A 21,051-nucleotide genomic window follows, 5' to 3' on the forward strand; every position below is an offset into this window, starting at 1 on the left:
ATTATAGTATTAGAAAATGAATGATTTTGTTTCATAAACGTTATGCTTTTGAGCTTTGTTTTTGAAAATATTTTATAACTTTTATTAATTCATTTATTATTGCAAAAGAATAGTGTATTTTTGTTTTATGATTTAATTTTATTGTTTAACTATGTTTTGTATGGCTGTGGTTTAAAAAGTTGATCCTTACAAAAAGCACCCATATAAAATTAATTCATGATGATTGTCAATGATTTCTCTAAAAAATTTAATAAAAATATCATATGAAATATGAAAGAGATTGTTAAGTAGTTGCTTTGGCAGGATGAGGATGAATATGTGCAAAAAAAAAGATGAAACATAATTATAGGTTAATTTTTTTATTAATATATGATGAATTTTTTGTGATACCTTAATAATTAATTTTTTCTATTAGTATAGAACGGATTTTTTTTGAAACCTTTCTTAATGGCGGATTGAAATATTTGAGATTCTGAATTATAGTATTGGAAGATGAATGATTTTGTTTCATAAAGGTTATGCTTTTGAGCTTTGTTTTTGAAAATATTTTATAACTTTTATTTATTCATTTATTTTTGCAAAAGAATAGTGTATTTATGTTTTACGTTTTTTTTATTGTTTAATTATGTTTTGTATGGTTATGGTGTAAGAAGTTGATCCTTACAAAAATCACTCATATAAAATGAATTCATGATGATTGTCAATGATTTTTCTAAAACATTTAATAAAAATATAATGCGAAATATGAAAGAGATTGTTAAGTAGGTGTTTTGGCACGATGAATCAGTGCAAAAAAGATGAAACCACTTGACATGTTAATTTTTTTATTAATATGTGATGAATTTTGTGATGCCTTAATAATTAATTTTTTCTATTAGTATAGAATGAATTTTTTGTGAAACCTTTCTTAATGGCGGATTGAAATATTTGAGATTCTGAATTATCTACTTTTCTACTTTTAATATATAAAAGTTAATTACTACCAAATTTACGTCATAACCTAATTAAAAATAATAAAACATGGTTATTCAAGTCTCTAATTGTCTTTTTGCATTATTGGTATTTGTTAATCCAATGTTAATAATTATTACATTGTATCTCTATTTTAAAGGAAAATATATTAATTATTATGAACCCAATAAACACAATTGTATCCCTTTCAATTACAAATACCAATAAACACAATTTCATCTTTCCAAACACAATTACATTACAATATTTCTATTTGATTTAAGGTCTCATTCTATTCTCATGGGTGCTTTGAGTCAACTCAATTTAGTTTCTCGACTTTCTTCCCTTCACAGTTATGCCAATTCTGTTTGAATAACGGGAAACAAACAAATCATTATTGATTTATCCAAAAAAAACTATTTTCATAAATACTATGCATTCTCTATATCTTCTCTATATCTTCTTAAACAAATCCAGAAAATCCATTTTCATAAATATTGTGCATTCTCTGTTTTACTCCAAAATCCATCTCAAATAACCAAATCAATTTTATTCAATTCTTTTTCCTTCTTTATTTACACTATTTTCATCCCCGAATTTTGGTTCTAACCCATTATTTTTCCTCTATCTCAATTTAAAATTTCAATTTAAAGTGAGCATGGTGACAAAGGCAAGTTATAATGTTCCTGATTTTGATTCCATATATTTCAAGTTTGTTGATTTTGGAGATTTTTTATTTTGACTTTTGATTTCATCTATTTCGGTTAAGTTCTAATTATTGTGTTCTGGATTTAGATTTATTTCGATTTCTATCTATTTCGATTTTGCATTATCGATTTTGGTGATTTTGTATAATGTTTTTTCGCTTTTATGTTTTGAAATTTATGTTTCATCTTTGGTGATTTTTTATTTTCATTTATTTTAAAATTAGTTATGTATCTATTTTGTGGATTTAAATAAGAGCTACTTATGTGAATTTTAATTTTGATCTTTCATTTGGTTTTGGTGTTTCACTAAAAACAGGCTGATGAATTTTTTTTGACTAATGTAGGCTTAATTTAAAAAATATATATTTATTGTTGGTGATTTTCTTTAAATGACAAATTGAATTTTTTTAACAATAAATATGAACCACTTAAATTGTAGGAGCGTGTGTTTCTTTATGGACATTGCAAATGAGAGAACGTTGGAAAATCTCAAATATCCAAATGCTTCTGACACAGCAACATCGGTAAATGTGTAGGAACTTGGGAAAACTATAGATAAACATGCTCTAATGAAATCCCTTTAGGTTTTACGGCTATATTAATACATAGGCTGATGAAAAATTTTTCATTTCCCTATATCACACATATCCACATGTTACGTAATTGCCAACTATTTTGGAGGGAACAGACGAATTTTCGTACCAAATATATATATATATATATATATATATATATATATATATATATATATATATATATATATATATATATATATATATATATATATATATATATATATAATGGAAATGATCCATTCTTAACATGTACCTTATATATTATATATTAGCATTTCAAGTATTGTTCCAAATTCAAGAAATGAACTTATCATGTTGAATGAGCAAAAACTGTAAGAAAACTTTATTCAAATAAAGCCATGGCAATGTAAGTTATGTTTTTTATCAGGTGAACATTTGATATTTTTATTCACTATAAAATTATATATCTTTTGTTTTATTTATAATGATGAAGATATATAATATCTGTTATATATGTGTAATTTTTTCAGATGTATGATCAAGTATGATCATTTTGAATTATAGAGCCTGAGTGAGTACTATAATAGAAAATATTCAAAATGGTAGATGAAGAATTACATTTTAAAACTATTTTGAGGAGGAAGAATGCTGCAAAAGCCAGAATTTATAGAAAGAGTGTTATTGATGACAAGAAATCTAAGAGGTTGAAAACTGCTCTAAAAGAAAACGGTACATTTGATAAAAGACGCGGCAATGACTCAACAACTTTGAGGATACCACTATCAGAACTTTCGCCAAACATACTAAATGACGGTCGTGGTATAACCAACGTTGAAGTAAGTCGTCAACTTCATTCGTCCTTAAAGACTAAGCCAAGTACCAATAATAATATCAGATCAAAAAGGATATCAAGCAGAAACATTACCAAATTAGGAGTTAACTTATCTAAGAGGTTTGACAATACATTTGCTGCAACAACATCAAACCAAGATCCAATACCAGAATTGCAACTCAATGAGCTTTTTGCATCTGATAGTGGAGACGATAATATGAATGATGAATCTGACGGTATATTCTTAATTATTTTTCATTTGAGTTAATTTGTTTATGATATGTCATAGAATATTACAATATTCTTAACACAATAAATGTTATGTCAAAAGGTTACAGTTCAGCAACAAATTCAAGTTTTGATGAAGATGAAATGTCTAATGGAACAGATGCTATGGAAACTTTTGAAATTACATCAGGTATTTTAAAATGATTTACTATAAATAATATTTTATTATTATGAAATACAACTCATTTAACATATGAATTAAATACTATTGATGATCAGGAGGGTATTATGATATAGGGGATCCTGTCATTGAATGTCAATATTGTGGTGCAAATATGTGGTATTCGGAAAGGAAAAACAAATGTCTTCATGCGTCCAATCCTAAATTTTCCATGTGTTGTGGATCAGGAAAAGTTCAGTTACCTTTGTTAAAACCCGCTCCTAAAGTTCTACAACATCTGTTGTTTGACAACGAATCATGTGAATCAAAAAATTTCAAGAGTCTTTAAAATGAAATTTGATGAGCTTTTGTCTGATCTCACAAAGAAAAGTCTATTGGGGAAAGTTCTTGCATGTGAGTAACTTATTCCATATTCAATTAATCGTATTGTTATTTTCAAATTTATCATTCGTGTGCTGACTATTGTATATATTTTATATATTTATTTTTATAGATATGTATACAATTGAGTTTCAAAAGAGAGGATTACCACATGCTCACATCTTAATTTTCCTCCATCCATCTAACAAATATCCAACTCCAAGTGATATTGATCGCATTATTTCAGCTGAAATACCTGACCAAGATACCAATGAAGAGTTGTATAATTTGGTTAAAACTCACATGATTCATGGCCCGTGTGGATTTGCAAATCGATCTTCACCGTGCATGAAAGATGGAAAATGTTCTAAATATTTTCCAAAACAGTTTCAGCCCGAAACAATTGTTGATCAAGATGGGTTTCCGGTATATAGAAGAAGGGACAATGGACATACAGTTCTTAAGAATGGAATTCAAGTCGATAACCGGAATGTTGTTCCATACAATGCAAAGTTGTTGACAAAGTACCAAGCTCACATAAACATGGAATGGTGCAATCAAAGTACATCGATTAAGTACTTATTCAAGTACATCAACAAAGGTTATGACAGAATCACCGCTGCCATTGTACCGAATGATGATGGAACTTCCAACCAGCCGCAGAATATTGATGAGATCAAACAGTATATTGATTGTAGGTACGTTTCTAATATATCACTTGAAATATGATGTCATGCAATTTATCTATTTCAACTAAAAGTGTGCAATTTTTCTTTACATGCATGGTGTAGAAAATTTTATATGTACACTGTTTTGACTATATGTGTTATAATAAAATTTATATATTCTGTCTACAATAATCATTCTATTAATTTTAAATCCATTGCCTTTCATTATATTATTTGTAGGTACGTTTCTCCGAGTGAAGCATCTTGGAGGATATTCTCCTTTCCAATCCATGGTAGAAAACCAGCTGTTGAGAGACTGTACTTTCATTGTGAAGGTCAAAATTTGGTATATTACACTGATTTTGATCGTATCAATACAGTTCTGGAAAAACCAAGTGTAACTGAATCGATGTTTACATCATGGTTCGAAGCAAATTGCAAGTATCCTGAAGCACAAAATTTAACTTACAGCAAATTTGTTTCAAAATTTGTTTATGTTAAGAAAAAAAGAGAATGGAAACCCCGTCAAAAAGGTTACACAATTGGTAGGCTTATATGGGTTCCTCCAACAACTGGCGAATTGTACTATCTTAGATTGATGCTCACACATGTCAAAGGCCCCCACAGTTATAATGATATAAAAACAGTGAATAACGTAAAATATGATACTTTCCGGGATGCCTGTTTTGCTATGGGTTTTATCGGCGATGATAGAGAATTCATTGCAGCTATTAAAGAGGCAAATCATTGGGGTTCAGGTCAATATTTGAGATTACTATTTGTTCACATGTTATTATCAGGCAGCATTAACAGGTCAAGACATGTATGGAGTAAAACATGTCATCTCTTAGTTGATGGAATACTATATGCTCAACAGCGAATTGCAAACAATAGAGGTATTATTTTTCCTATATTGTGAATTTTTATTATATTTATTTGTTTGATTCTTAAAAGTAAATTTGTTTTATAGTTTACACTTATAATTACTATTGTATAAAGGTTTGAGGTTGTCGGATGAAGAGATAATGAATTTAACATTAATTGAGATTGAACGAAATCTTCAAAGGAAGAGCCGAAGTCTAAAGGAATTTGCTGGAATGCCTTATCCAAGTGGATATGTGGTTGAGCAGTTGGGAAATAAGCTCATATACGAAGAGCGGAGTTACAATCCAGCCGAACAATTGCAAGAATACAATAATTTGTTCTTAAATCTTACAGGTAAATATGTTAAATGTTTGTAAGTTTTGTCATAATTTTATAAAGTTAACTTTTAAAGTATGATTTTATCTTACAATTTTTTTTTAATGTATAATTAATTTATTCACTGCATGTTTGCTATGTATTTTTTTAAAATTAGATGAGCTAAGAGGTGTATTCAAGCGAATAATGGAAGCAGTAAACAATCAACAAGGAGGCGTATTTTTTTTGTATGGATACGATGGCACAGGGAAAACCTACATGTGGAGAACTCTTGCTTCCTACATAAGATCAAAGAAACAAATTTGTTTAACTGTTGCTTCATCGGGCATAACTTCACTACTACTTCCAGGAGGTCGAGCGGCTCATTCAATGTTCAAGATTCCAATACCTACAATGGAGTCTTCTACATGTAATATCGACAAAGGTAGTGATCGTGCAGAGCTACTAAAAATGGCAAAGTTGATAATTTGGGATGAAGCTCCAATGGCACACAGATTTTGTTTTGAAGCGTTTGATAAAACCCTTAAAGACATAATGGGGCGTTCCAATTGTTCTGACAAATTATTCGGAGGGAAAGTAATTGTATTTGGTGGAGATTTTCGGCAAATATTATCAGTTGTACCAAGGGGCAGCCGTTCAGATATAATACATTCTACAATAAATTCATCATACATCTGAGATCATTGTGTTGTGCTGAAGCTTACAAAGAACATGCGACTCCAACAAGCCGGCAATACTTCAAGTACATCTGAATTAGAATTGTTTTCTAATTGGATATTAAAAGTTGGCGATGGGAAATTGGAAGAACCTAACGATGGTTACACGGATATTCCTATTCCAAATGATTTCTTAATTTCTAACTATGATGATCCACTAGAAGCCATTGTTAGTGAAACATATCCGAATTTTCTTAACAATTACAAGAATCCAGAATTTTTGCAATCAAGAGCTATATTGGCAGGAACAATTGAAACGGTTGACATCATAAATCAATACGTTTTGGGATTCATACCAGGTATGCGTTATCCATTGTAAACATATTTATAGATACATTCATATATTTATATGTACTAACATAGATTTATAATAATAAAATTTCAAAATTTTTCCCAAAGGTGAAGAAAAGGAATATTTAAGTTCAGATTCTGTAGACACTTTTGACGGTGAAGGAAATGAAGCTTTTGATGTTTTGACCCCGGAATTTTTGAATACACTTACAACTTGCGGTCTACCTAACCACAAAATTAAATTGAAGATTGGGACCCCTATTATGTTGCTTCGAAACATTGATCAACCTGAAGGTCTCTGCAATGGAACAAGGCTTATAGTTACAAGTTTGGCAAACCACGTTATCGAGGCAAAGATTATATCTGGAAAGAATATTGGAGGGGTTATCTATATTCCAAGAATGGATATGACTCCAACACAATCTCCGTGGCCATTCAAAATGACTAGAAGGCAATTTCCCATAACTATATGTTATGCTATGACAATTAACAAATCTCAAGGTCAGTCATTGGATTATGTTGGATTGTATTTGCCTAGAAGTGTATTTAGTCATGATCAACTATATGTTGCAATATCAAGGGTCAAAAGCAAAAAAGGGCTTAAGATATTAATCCATGACAAGGATAACCATCCATTGAATTCTACAACAAACGTCGTGTTCAAAGAAGTTTTTGAAAACTTATAGAACGTAAGTTTTTCATTAGTTATATTATATAAACAAATGTCGTTGTTTATTATTAGAATTTTATTGAATGAGTTGTATAAAATATACATTATGTTTTAACATTTGTTTATATGAATGCAATTGTTTTTTACAGGGTAATGAATCATCACTTCCTAAAAGGTTGCGGGCAGGTTTTGTATAAACCCAGTTTTTTAAGGACCAAAGAATTGTACGAAGTTAAATCATTTTTGTTGCTGGACTTATTTCTCACAATTTTAACTAAAATTGTGAACCTTTTGTTTCAATATCTTTTGTTGCATTAAACCTTACTGTATCAATTGCAATTAATTTCAACATTTGGTAGTATTCATTACTATATTTTAAAACAAATGAGGTTCTGGTATTTCTTTTACATGGTTTATGTATTTTGGTTAAATAATCATTTATTATGAAGGTTAATATTTGCGCTTTTATACCTCAAATTAGTAACAGATTGGAAAATTTCATCCATTACTAAATAAATATATTTTTATTTCTTATGTCCAAAATCTCAATGATAAATGGAATGTTTATTCATAACATTAACAATGGAATGTTTATTATATATCAATTTACCAATAAATTGTAAAAATATTTTTGTATTATATTTTTTGATTATTTCCTTAATATAGTATACAAAAAAATTAAGCAAATTATATTACTATAAATTAATAATGTTTTACTTTATTATGTCCCAAACTGTAAAAAGTTATTTGTGGAAATTTTTTGAATCCATTTATTGATCATTTAACATCCATTACATTAAAAAAAACTCTTATGCAATAAATTTGTGTGCGTTGATCCAACCACACACACATATATATATATATATATATATATATATATATATATATATATATATATATATATATATATATATATATATATATATATATATATATATATATATATAAACAAAAAAATATATTATATTTTAATTTTTTTAAAATAAATTATTGCACTTGCGCGACCCGTGCGAACGCACGGGTCCTTTACTAGTTATTAGTTCGCACGGGTCCTTTACTAGTTATTATAATCATTAATCATATTAAGACGACATATTAAAACGTGTTAAGTGAAAATAATAAAAATGATTGGAGAGTTTTAATATGTCACTTCAGAGTTCTGATATTTCTAATTGACTTTATTTAGGTATCTACCATAGTGGAAAGTTTTAAAATCAACAAAAATAGAAGAATTGAAGTTAAAAAACATCTAGATATGCAACTAAACCTACAAATGGAGATTAAACTAAATGTATCACTGCGTTAAAAAACTTAACAAATCAAGAATTATACTCTCGAAAAAAAGACAATAAATAAACAAGAGTTATAATGAGAAATAATTAAATATTAATTAAAAAGAATTATAAGGATTTAATTAACTAAATTTAACTATAAGTTTTCTTCACTGATAATTCAGTGGCAAAAGTTATGATTTACTCGAAGTAATAAAAGAATTATCAATTCTCATTTATCCTAAAGTTCAAAATCATATTAAATTGCAAAAAAATATTAAAATATATTATCTCTATTTTTTATTATAAATCATTTTAGAAAAATATTTTTTACTCCAATATAAATCTTTTTATAATATCAATTAATCATTAATGTTATTTTTTTTTATTATACCCTTAAATATTTATTATTCTCTCTTCTTTCAATTATATTGATTTATATTTTCAATATTATTAATGAAGAACAATTTTATAAATCTCTTCAAAATTTATTTTATTCATACCACAATTATTATATTTCTTAATTTCCTCTAAAAAATCAAAAACAATTTATAATAAAAAACAGAGAAAATAACTAGTATCAATACTTATACAAATAATCACAAATAACAATTATCAAACATAACCTAAATGAGCTTAGACAGAAAAAAGCTATAAACTTATAAAAGTGTGAAATTAGATAAATAAATTAGATTATATAAACTAAACATAGCGTAAAAAAATATATCAGAACTCCAAAAATAAGACATGTTTTGATCATGGTTTTGTGGCAAAACTGTTTTTGTTATCCCTTCCAACTGCCCCTTTCCACGTGTCCCTTTTGAGAGAGAGGGAAATATCGCTCCCTCTTTTTTCAGTGTTCTATTTCTCTTTCTCCTTTAATTCGTTTATTTCTATCTTTATTTAATCCTTATTTTTATTTATCAAGAGAGATGGACATAGATATTGATGTGTGGACCATTGATTAACTAAATCTGATGGACAAGATTGACAGAAAGAAACACGTATTTTTTAAAATGTCAACACCGTCCCTTCTAGATGTTTAAAAGGATTAAAATGAATTTAAATTCATTAAAATAAATAAAATGCACATATTTTAAAATAAACATAATAAAATCAAAATGAAAATATAGTAAATTTTAGGTTTAAATAGTTTTTTGGTCCCGGTAAATTAACGAGTTTTTGTTTTTGCTCCCTCTAATTTTTTTTTGTTAAAGTCCATATCTCTTACTTTTGTGTTGGTTTTAGTCCTTAAAGTCAAATTCCGTAGATTTCCTGCGGATTTTACTTTTAAGAACTAAAATTAACACAAAAGTGAGATATAGGGACTCAGAAAAAAAATTAGAGAGATCAAAATTAAAAATTTGCTAACTTACACGGACCAAAAGACTATTTAAATTCTATTTATTTTTTCTGAATAATTTGACAAAAAAATAAAAATAAAAGGACTCAAAATTAATAAAAATCGAGCGCAAAAAAGTTAAAATGAATGTGTTAAAATGATCTACGTGAAATATATTTTCATAAAAAAGACAGGGTTAGGTCAAATTTTACAATAAAAAATGCTCGGTTAAAAAGACTCCGGCTAATCAAAATGCGATCGAAAAAGGAGTTGAAAAATAAAACAAACACGCCAAGTTCAACTACGTGTTATGGGTGAGAATGAGGCCAAGTTCAACTACGTGTTATGGGTGAGAATGAGGAATTGGATGATGACGTGGCAAAGGATAAGAAAATAAGGCGCAATAATAGAATAAAAAAGAAGCATCCAATGTGGGCCCAGTTTGTTAGTGAGTGAGAGCATATTAGTAGTGGATAACTCTAAGTGTGTGGGTGTGAATTTGTATGAGATATTCTCTCCCTCTCTCTCTGATTCACCACATGCAGACCCTTTTCTTACCCATTGTATTTCTTTCCCTTTAAGAAAACTTATATGAATGGTACTGCATCAATTTCTCTATCCATCCATTTTGATATTATTCTCTGACTACTGTTACCTAGATTTTACTGCCATTACACTGGTGCTTTCATTCCATCCATGGCCGACAACACCCGCATGAAGGAGCTTGCAGCTGAGGTTAAACACCAAGGCGAAGTTCTGGAGAAGAATGAACAGTCAAATGCAGCTCGTTTTGCGAGAATGGAGACGATGCAGTTATCATCGGAGTCACGTTTTGCGGAGCTGTCGAAATTAATGGAAATGATGCTGAAACAGATGCAAGCTCTCAATGTTACCCATGGAAGCACGAACTCAGCGTCTCAGACATCAACCATCTCTCACTCATCATCATCGGGAACTGCTGCTCCACCACCTCCATTTCATGTTCGCAACATCAAGTTGGAATTTCCAAGGTTTAATGGTAAGAATGTACTCGATTGGATTTTTAAGGCTGAACAATTTTTTGGTTATTATCATACTCCAGATCCAGAGAGATTGATTATCGCTTCTGTTCACCTAGAACAAGAAGTTGTTCCGTGGTTCCAAATGGTTACGAGATCTCAACCATTTCAATCATGGCATGATTTTACACGAGCTCTTGAACTAGATTTTGGTCCCTCAATTTATGATTGCCCAAGAGCGTCGCTGTTTAAACTGCAACAAACAAAATCTGTTAATGATTATTACCTTGAATTCACTGCTTTGTCCAATCGTGTTTATGGATTAAGTAATGATGCATTAATTGATTGTTTTGTAAGTGGATTGAAAGAGGAAATTCGCAGAGATGTTATGTTGTATTGTCCTATTTCAATTGTGAAGGCTGTGTCTATTGCCAAGTTATTTGAGGAAAAATTGTCTGTTCAGAAATCTGTATCTGCTCCACAGAAATCAGTTTATACCCAAAATAGAACTCACTTCAATCCAACCAGAAATGACCAAACACAAACTACCGAAAAAGCAACCAATCCACCATTACTTCCCACACCACCTACTAGACCTATGAGCCAATTCCAAAAGAACCCTGCAATCAAAAGAATTTCTCCAGCAGAAATGCAATTGAGAAGGGAGAAAGGATTGTGCTACTTTTGCGATGATTGCCCAAACAAGCATTTGATGTTATTGGAGTTGCATGATGATACTGAATATCTCAATTCATCTTCCTCAGAAGATATAACTAATACAACCGAGTCGGAAGAGGTGACAGAGCATCACTTATCTTTTAATGCTTTCCATGGAGCTACAGGAATGGGTGTTATCCGATTTAAGGGCTATATTGGTCCTATCTGTGTCTCGATTCTGCTTGATGAAGGGAGTTCAGACAACTTTATTCAACCACGTATTGTTAAGTGCTTAAATTTAGATGTGGAACCAACTTAAGGGTGCAAGGTTCTGGTTGGAAATGGACAGAACATGCAGACTAAAGGTGTGGTCAAGAAACTGCCTCTGAAGATACAGGGCATTGAGGTTACTGTTCCTGCTTATCTCTTGCCTGTAGCAGGGGCGGATGTCATCTTAGGTGCCCCATGGTTATCTTCATTGGGACCTCATGTAGCGGACTATGCTACATCTATGTTAAAATTTTACCTTGATGGAAAGTTTGTCACATTGCAAGGTGAAATTGGGAACAAACCGGTCATGGCATAACTGCATATTTTCAAGAGACTAAACCAGATGAATGCAATTAGTGAGTTATTTACTATCCAAAAGATTGATCCTGTTGTTATAGAGGATAATTGGGATGGCAGAACCGTTGATCTGGATCCTGAAATGAGTACACTGTTGCATACATACCGAGAGATATTTCAAATACCTAAAGGACTACCTCCCACGAGAGGATTGAGTCATGAGATGTTATTGAAAGAGGGAGCACAACCTGTGAAGGTGAGACCCTATAGATATCCACATAGTCAAAAACAACAAATTGAACAGATGGTGCAGGACATGCTTGAAGAAGGTATCATCCAACCAAGTCTTAGTCCCTTTTCATCCCCAATTATCCTAGTGAAGAAGAAAGATGGCACTTGGAGATGTTGTACAGATTATAGGGCTTTGAATGCTATAACTATGAAGGACAGTTTTCCCATGCCTACTGTGGATGAATTACTTGACGAGTTATATGGAGCAAAATATTTTTCTAAGCTGGATCTTCGTTCTGGTTATCATCAGATACTTCTTAAGCAAGAGGACAGACAAAAAACAGCTTTTAGAACGCATCAAGGCCATTATGAGTGGTTAGTGATGCCGTTCGGGCTTACCAACGCCCCAGCTACATTTCAAAGGCTTATGAATCAGCTTTTCCAACCATTGTTAAGGAAGTGTGTTCTTGTTTTCTTTGATGACATCCTAATATATAGCCCTTCATGGCATGCACATTTGCAACATGTAGAAACCGTGTTTCAAATCTTAAGTCAAAATGTGTTCTATGTAAAACTCTCCAAATGTTCATTTGGCTTAACTGAAGTAGAGTATCTTGGTCACATAGTTTCTGGTGCTGGAGTATCAATGGATAGAACAAAGGTCCAAGCGGTGTTAGATTGGATGATACCAACAAATTTGAAACAGCTACGAGGCTTCCTTGGGCTCACCGAATATTATAGACGATTTATTAAGTCTTATGCGACCATAGTCGGCCCTCTCACTAATCTTTTGAAGAAGGATGCTTTTATGTGGGATGAAAATACACAAAAAGCTTTTGAGCAGTTAAAAAGAGAAATCACTTCAGCTCCTGTATTAGTGTTACCAGATTTTTCGCAAGTGTTTATCCTTGAGACAGATGCTTCTGGTACAAGAGTGGGAGCAGTCCTAAGTCAAGGAGGGCATCCCATAGCTTTCTTTTCTAAGAAGATGAATCCGCGAATGCAGCTACAATCGGCGTATATGCGAGAATTTTATGCTATCACATCGGCATTAGCTAAGTTCCGACACTATCTTCTAGGTCACAAATTCATCCTGCAAACAGACCAGAAGAGCTTGAAAAGTCTGTTAGATCAATCTCTTCAAACCCTTGAGCAGCAAGCTTGGCTTCATAAATTCATTGGATTTGATTTCCAAATCGAATACAAGCCAGGGAAGGATAATCAAGCTGCAGATGCTTTATCTAGAATGATGTCCTTGTCATTATCATCACCACAATGTGAGTTTTTTGATGAGTTAAAGAAAGCAATTGTGGAAGATGAGCATTTGCAATTAATTGTTCAACAATGCCTTAACAATACTGCGAACAATGGTAATTATGCGGTGAAAGATGGTTTATTGTATTGGAAACACAGATTGGTAGTCCCGGTTGAGAGTAGTTTGATTCACAAAATTCTCACAGAATATCATGACACACCTATAGGGGGACACGCAGGAGTGACCAGAACTCTTGCAAGAGTTGCATCTCAGTTTTATTGGCCTAATATGCGACAACATGTGCAGAAATTCATTGCAACTTGTATCATTTGTCAACAAGCGAAGTCTGTCAATAAGCCTTATGGTGGTCTGTTGCAACCATTGCCGATTCTGAAGCAAGTTTGGGAAGATATCATAATGGATTTTATTACCGACTTACCTCCTTCTTCTGGTTTTACTGTTATAATGGTAGTAGTTGACAGACTAAGTAAGTATGCTCATTTCATACCCTTGAAATTAGATTATTCTAGTAAGACGGTTGCTGATACATTTATGCATAATGTGGTTAAATTACATGGAATGCCTAAATCAATAGTGTCTGACAGAGATAAAGTATTCACTAGTCAATTTTGGCCGCAATTATTCCAATTACAGGGCACGACATTAGCGATGAGCTCCGCGTATCATCCTCAAACGGATGGATAATCCGAGGCTGTCAATAAGTGTTTAGAAATGTATTTGCGGTGTTTTTGGTTCAAGAATCCAAAGGCATGGTCCAAAGCTCTCTCTTGGGCGGAACTGTGGTATAATACGATGTTGCATTCAAGTTTAGGAATATCTCCATTCAAAGCTTTATATGGGAGAGATCCTCCTATGCTAATTCGTTATACTGTTAACACTGCGGATCCGGTAGACCTGCAACAACAGTTAATTGAAAGGGACAAAATTCTACTTGAGTTGAAAGAGAATTTGAGGAGAGCTCAACAGGTGATGAAAGTCAATGCTGATAAGAAAAGAAGCAATGTTTCTTTGGAGATTGGTGATCAAGTTTTAGTCAAGTTGCAACCATATCGACAATCCTCGGTAGCTTTGCGAAAGAACAATAAGTTAGGGATGCGGTATTTTGGCCCCTTTACTATCATTGCCAAAATTGGTGTTGTAGCTTATAAGCTCCAATTGCCCGAGACAGCTTGTATACATCCGATATTTCATGTATCCCAATTGAAAGTGTTCAAAGGCCTCATTGATGTACCATATTTGCCGTTGCCATTAATTACAGTGGAAGAAGGACCGGTGATTCAACCAGAGGTTGTGTTGCGTATTCGAAGCATTCGTAAAGGAGTACAAGTGGTGGACCAAGTGTTGGTGAAATGGAAAGATATTTCAAAGCAGGAAGCAACTTGGGAAGATAGTGAAGAAATGCTACAGAGCTACCCGAACCTCAATCTTGAGGACAAGATTGCTCTTGAAGGGGAGGGTAATGTTATGGGTGAGAATGAGGAATTGGATGATGACGTGGCAAAGGATAAGAAAATAAGGCGCAACAATAGAATAAAAAAGAAGCATCCAATGTGGACTCAGTTTGTTAGTGAGTGAGAGCATATTAGTAGTGGGTAGCTCTAAGTGTGTGGGTGTGAATTTATATGAGATATTCTCTCCCTCTCTCTCTCTCTGATTCACCACATGCAGACCCTTTTCTTACCCATTGTATTTCTTTCCCTTTAAGAAAACTTATATGAATCGTACTACATCTATTTCTCTATCCATCCATTTTGATATTATTCTCTGACTACTGTTACCTAGATTTTACTGCCATTACACTACGTGAATCACATATTAATAAAATTGACGTCTGCAACCTCAATCTTTAAATTTTCCGCTCACTAATTTTACGTACATTTGAGAATTGATTAAAGCGGTATGTCTGTAAAACCGAAATCTAATCAACTTTTTAGGCATTATTTTAAAAGAGATGCATGATATGATGAGCACATGATGCATATGTCTTTTTGAATGAATTGATTTATTGAATGAGAGTCAAAATCGGAGTATGACAAATATGTCATTTAAATTTTTTTATATATTAGCTCAATGACGGATCTAAATATATATTTGGTGTGACTAAACATAAAAAGAGAATTACAAACTAAATTTTTGGGTTCAAATCCATTGAGAATTTTTTGTGTTTTTTCATATTTAAATATAAAAAGCTAAAATAAATAAAAGTTAAAATGCCAACATGGTAAAAAATGAAAAATGAAAATAAAAATACTAACATGGTCATAAACATCCGATGACTATTACGATCAACTCAGAATATATATATTAGCTATTCATTTGCGTCAACCTAGATTCGTCGATGTATTAGTTATTCATTTGATCAAAAGATAAGAAGATAGTAACCAAAAAAATGACAAATGATACAGAGATATGTACCAGAGCATCATACAGATGCATATGAAACCTGTTCACCATTGTCGCATTCTTTGTGGATCAGAATTTTCCCAATCTTAATACCTTCACAACAAAAAGATTATAAATGACTCTCTTATTATAAATATTTTTAAAAAAAAAGATTAGATGAATTAATAAGTATGAAAGATAATTTTAACATTATTTGTTTTTAATTTTTTTTTGTTGCTTAATCTCAAAAATAAAGGTAATATTAGATTTATTTATAATTGATAGGAAAACATTTTCGAGTCTTAATATTGATTGAATAAAAATATTAAAAATAACCTAAAATCTATTAATAAAAAGTAATTAATACAATTTAAATATCAAAATTAATTTAATAAAAACTATACACAAATTTCAAAAAAGTTTTTCGAAAAAAGCCCTCAATAAAAAAGTAGAATTCTTTAAGAGATAAAGTAGTATTAAATTTTTACTAAAAAAAAATTAAATTAAAACTTAATATACATTCATCTGAATTGACTACATTATTACATTTCTCACAAGTATATAGAAATAAAGTGTAAATTAAATATTTTTGTTAGGAATATTGGGAAATTGAGCAAGGTGGTGTGGTGAGAGAGTGCCACTTGATTGACGTGTGTTAATGCAAAGAGAGAGAGAGAGAATCTGTGGTTTAAGGATTCATGTCTTCAAGTTCAATCTGCTGATCTCAACTACACAAACTGTTAGATTGCATTCATCATTTTGTAAGCTTGTAAGCAATTCCTTATTAATCATGTGTATGCTTTTGTTCTGATTAATGATTGTTTTAGTGTTTCTTTGGATTCACATGTCTATAATTTGTTTTCAGCTTTTTTTTTATAAGCTCTCAAGAATAGCTTATGAAAACAATGAAGCATTCATTGACATGGGGGACTCTTTCTGAATCTGATGTGCAACAATCTTCCATGTCTGAAAATCTTACCTTGAAAATGAGTCTTTTGCCACAACAATGCCATAAGACTAAGGCACTAGATTTTCAATTTCAAGATCAAGATTCTTCTTCTACTCAATCAACTGATCAATCTTATCTCGAAGTCAATTCGGGGCAATCAGGTAACTATTTGTTAAAAATCCCATTTATATCCGCATTTTACTCTTGCTATTTCTATCAGAGTCTATCCAATATCCGTTGAACTATCTGTTATCAAACCACTCGGGTCACAATCGGTTGGAAGCATACATAGCCTTACAGACCTGATAGGGTTCAGTTAGGCGCAACACGAATTCTAAGATAGAACTCAATAGTGTAAGAGAAAAGAAATGAATGAAATGAGTTTTTTATTGCTTTATAATTCATATTGATGGGTATTTTCTCTAGGTCCAATTTCTGTCCAGTATAGCAATTCTTCTGCATTCCCTCATGCTAAGACATGCTTTAGTGGCCCATTAGCAGCTCCAAATGGATCACAGAATAATGTAAGATTTTATAGTTTATTCATTTCTTTTTATTAGTTTCCTTTTGAATTTGAATGATTTCTGTCCAAAGTTTTTGAGATACTTCCTTATAGTTGATGCTATCAGTAAATGCTGCAGTGATTGAGTCTTGTTTATGCCTTTACTATGCTTCTTAGAAGTGTTTGTGGATTCTATATTGGTTTTCTTAAACTATCATCTAATCGGTTTGGTTTTCAATTTATATCCGAATTCGATTGAGTTACTTACTTGTAGCACCGGTTCGGCTATCAAAACCTTGCCAGATTCATCATGCTCGGCTAGTAGGAATGGCTCCGGTTCGGGTTCCTTTGCCTCTTGATCTTTGTGAGGAACCTATATACGTGAACGCGAAGCAATACCATGCTATTATGAGACGTAGAGAGTATCGTGCAAAGCTCGAAGCACAAAACAAACTCATCAAAAATCGGAAAGTAAGAGTACTTTTTTCATTCCTTTTCTTATAAGGAAAATTTCTCTTGATTAACAACATTTTGAATATTATTTTGCAGCCATATCTACACGAATCGCGCCATCTGCACGCATTGAAGAGAGCTAGAGGTAGCGGTGGACGTTTTCTAAACACCAAAAAGCTCAAAGACCTAAAGCTTACTTCAGCACACGACGGTCTTAATGTTTCCACCACTACTCAGTTGAATCCGAGTGAAAATGTAGCGGAACCTAAGGCGAATCAAGTAGAAAACTATAGAGACGGTGCTTCCGCAACCACATGTTCTGATGAGACAAGTGCTTCTAATAATGAGGACATGTTCCAACAACATGAATCCGACTTCAGATCATGTGGATACCCTTCTCAAATGCAGGGTTTCTCGACCGATATCGGTGGTGGTGGAAATCAACACCGTCTATCGGTCCTTATGTGACAAACATGCTTGGAACATTAGCAAAATGGAGAAGAGTATTGCTAGTGTTCCACTGGAAAGTCATCCTTGGCTCATTTTATATTATGTCTTAGTTACTGCTTTTGCCTTGTTAATAATTCATGAATAAGGATAGAGATATTTGCAAGTTATCATGTTTTTTTAGCCATGGAAATGTTTGGCCAAAGAAACACTTGTCTGACTTAAACCGACTTGTGAAAACTATATATTTTCCGTCACATTGAGATAAGACTTGGTTGATGTCTTCGTGGTAAGAACGGTTTTTTTGTTTTCTATAACTGTGTTTGATTCATGTCTCAAATGAGTGTTGAAAAGAGAATAAGAAGGAGAAACTTCAGGCATTGAAAGAACTTACCAATGAAGAAGATAATGAAACTGCTTAAGATATGTTGCATCCAATGCAAAATACAAAGAAAATGATGTCTTAAGCCAACCTCAATTACAGATTTAGCAGATGGAAGTGCTTCTGAAAAAAGCAGTAAAAATTTGCAACACTTTGTTGGTAATTTAAGGCAAAAGACTAACACTACAAAAACATCTTCTGGCATAGAATTAAGCCATAAGAAGAGTAGCAAGATAACTTCAACTAAAAACTAAGCCAAAAGAGCTGTTAAAAAACTTTCAGTATTAGAATTATGAATATTAGAATTGAAAGGTTAATTTATATAAAATTAATTGAAGGAAAAACTTTGATTTATGAATATTAGAATTTCCTAAGAGTGTTGTTCACTCCTATAAGATGAGAAGAACAACCCCAAAAGATTATTGCTTTAGAGTTTTATGCAAATGCCCATGTGAGCAAAGGTGATATGCAAGAGTATAGGTACTCTTTGATAGGAGAAGTTGTTAATTTCACTTTTGAATAACATAAATATAAATGAGATATTAAATAAAATAAAATTGAAGCATTTAAAGGAGGTTAAAAACCTTAGTTAAATATTTGAATTTTAAAATTTAGATTTTAATAGTGTGTATTTAGAGATTGAAATCCAGATTATTTTTTAATAAAATTGAAGGTGTCTCTTGAATAAGGTAATTTTATTATAAAATAGACACATCAAAGATTTTAATTTCCAAACAATATGAAATGCATTTTAAGTTTCTTAATAGTGTTGTTCACCCCTATAAAAAAACAACCCCTAGAATTATTGCTATAGAATTTTATACAAATGTCTCTGACTAAAGAGATATGCCAGAATATATATACTTTGTGAGATGAGAAGTTGTTCATTTCGTCTTTGAGGCCATTATAAATGGGAAGTTGTTCATTTCGTCTTTGAGGCCATTATTATAATGCTTATTTGACGTAAAATCTTTATAATTTTATTATTGTTGACAAATATGTACTTTTAACCTTTTTATATTTGTTTTAAAACAAATTTGATTAATGGTGTGTAAAGAATCAAATGTGAATCATATTAAAAAAGAATTGTTTTTGTTGATCTTTGCAAAAGAATCAGATGCTAAAAGAACTTCGTCAAGAAATAAAGTCAATTGTAAAATGTTTGGTTGTGATCTTGCGCTCTGACTGATTATTGATTTATTATAAAATCAAATGTAAAATTAAATATATGCTTTTTTAAAGTACTTCATTCGTATATAACACATACGCGCACGTACGCACGTTCGCACTCACGCACACACACACATGTATATGATCTTGTGCTCTAACTGTTTATGTATTTTTCACACACCAAAGTTCATTTGTGATATTGTGCTCTGACTATTTATTTATTTTTAATAGAATCAAATGTAAAATTAAGTGTACACACACGTTCACACACACACATACACATGGGGCAAACTCGTCCGTTAATCGATTAAGAAAGTCTTCTTATTAATTATGATTTGGATCCAGTAAAATATTTCCTATTTTTCTAGGCCATAATCGATTATGGACGTAGCCTAATCGATTATGGTGCAAATTCGACCAAAAAAATCCATTATTTCTTGGCTAAATGTTATACTATAAAAGAAGGGTTTGTGATCATTTAAAAACACATAAGAAATCTGAAAATAGCCTTTCTTCTACTCACTTTCTTGCTCTTCTAAATTTAATATTCACTTAACTACTATTTTATTATTTAGAAAATAAACATTTAGGTAGAGTTATCTTATGTAAAGTGTTGTTGATTTGTAATTCTAAGCAATAGAGAGTTGCTCTCTTGACTATGCTATTTTAATTTAAATTATGCAAATTGAGTCTTAGATAAAAGATTTGTGTAATAAGGTTGTGAGTTGATCTTGTTGTAAAAGCTCAATGATAATGGAAATCTCAAGTGTTAATCCTTTAGGACTAGATGTAGGCCTTGTAGTTTTGGGCAGAACCAAAAGAAAATTTGATGTGTTATTCTCTAATATCTTATTCATTTACTTTTTGTCTTTATTTTCTTTACTTTCCTTCATCTTTTACCCCAGCTTCTTAAAATCAACTTTAAAATTAATTTATTTTCTTAAAGTCTTTAAAATACTCTATATCACAATTCATCCACCGTTTGTTTAGAGTAATTTGGGTAACATTAAAAACTTTTTGTTTTGTTAGAAAAAAGAAAATGCATAGAGAAAAGGAGGAAAACAATAACAACTAAAGAATTTTA

At 31.4% G+C, this 21,051-nt stretch overlaps 3 protein-coding genes across 3 annotated transcripts; all 3 read left to right on the top strand.

Annotated features, from left to right (window-relative positions):
- Positions 1-4,143: 4,143 nt before the first annotated feature.
- On the top strand, positions 4,144-6,341 carry LOC127138055 (uncharacterized). The gene is made up of 5 exons (XM_051064461.1): positions 4,144-4,493; positions 4,704-5,221; positions 5,264-5,359; positions 5,463-5,681; positions 5,821-6,341. Exons 1-5 carry the CDS (start codon positions 4,144-4,146, stop codon positions 6,339-6,341), a joined length of 1,704 nt encoding a protein of 567 aa, XP_050920418.1.
- A 33-nt stretch (positions 6,342-6,374) lies between these two features.
- LOC127138056 (uncharacterized) lies at positions 6,375-7,356 on the top strand. The gene is made up of 2 exons (XM_051064462.1): positions 6,375-6,678; positions 6,779-7,356. Exons 1-2 carry the CDS (start codon positions 6,375-6,377, stop codon positions 7,354-7,356), a joined length of 882 nt encoding a protein of 293 aa, XP_050920419.1.
- A 9,288-nt stretch (positions 7,357-16,644) lies between these two features.
- LOC127076310 (nuclear transcription factor Y subunit A-3) lies at positions 16,645-18,694 on the top strand. Its single transcript, XM_051017928.1, has 5 exons — positions 16,645-16,833; positions 16,930-17,174; positions 17,440-17,537; positions 17,819-17,986; positions 18,065-18,694. Exons 2-5 carry the CDS (start codon positions 16,961-16,963, stop codon positions 18,434-18,436), a joined length of 852 nt encoding a protein of 283 aa, XP_050873885.1. The 5' UTR covers positions 16,645-16,833; positions 16,930-16,960; the 3' UTR covers positions 18,437-18,694.
- Positions 18,695-21,051: the final 2,357 nt, after the last annotated feature.

The sequence above is a fragment of the Lathyrus oleraceus genome, chromosome 4 (genome assembly GCF_024323335.1).
Source record: "Lathyrus oleraceus cultivar Zhongwan6 chromosome 4, CAAS_Psat_ZW6_1.0, whole genome shotgun sequence".
In the NCBI taxonomy this organism is placed as follows: Eukaryota; Viridiplantae; Streptophyta; class Magnoliopsida; order Fabales; family Fabaceae; genus Lathyrus; species Lathyrus oleraceus.

What these genes read in the sequence shown, in the direction of transcription:
- LOC127138055 (XM_051064461.1), top strand. Translation starts at nt 4,144, where the DNA reads ATGAAAGATGGAAAATGTTCTAAATATTTTCCAAAACAGTTTCAGCCC. An exon ending in AAACAGTATATTGATTGTAG is followed by an intron (nt 4,494 to 4,703) that starts GTACGTTTCTAA and finishes TATTATTTGTAG; the next exon opens with GTACGTTTCTCCGAGTGAAG. An exon ending in TTTGTTCTTAAATCTTACAG is followed by an intron (nt 5,682 to 5,820) that starts GTAAATATGTTA and finishes TTTTAAAATTAG; the next exon opens with ATGAGCTAAGAGGTGTATTC.
- LOC127138056 (XM_051064462.1), top strand. Translation starts at nt 6,375, where the DNA reads ATGCGACTCCAACAAGCCGGCAATACTTCAAGTACATCTGAATTAGAA. An exon ending in CGTTTTGGGATTCATACCAG is followed by an intron (nt 6,679 to 6,778) that starts GTATGCGTTATC and finishes TTTTTCCCAAAG; the next exon opens with GTGAAGAAAAGGAATATTTA.
- LOC127076310 (XM_051017928.1), top strand. Translation starts at nt 16,961, where the DNA reads ATGAAAACAATGAAGCATTCATTGACATGGGGGACTCTTTCTGAATCT. An exon ending in CAAATGGATCACAGAATAAT is followed by an intron (nt 17,538 to 17,818) that starts GTAAGATTTTAT and finishes AAACCTTGCCAG; the next exon opens with ATTCATCATGCTCGGCTAGT. An exon ending in AACTCATCAAAAATCGGAAA is followed by an intron (nt 17,987 to 18,064) that starts GTAAGAGTACTT and finishes ATTATTTTGCAG; the next exon opens with CCATATCTACACGAATCGCG.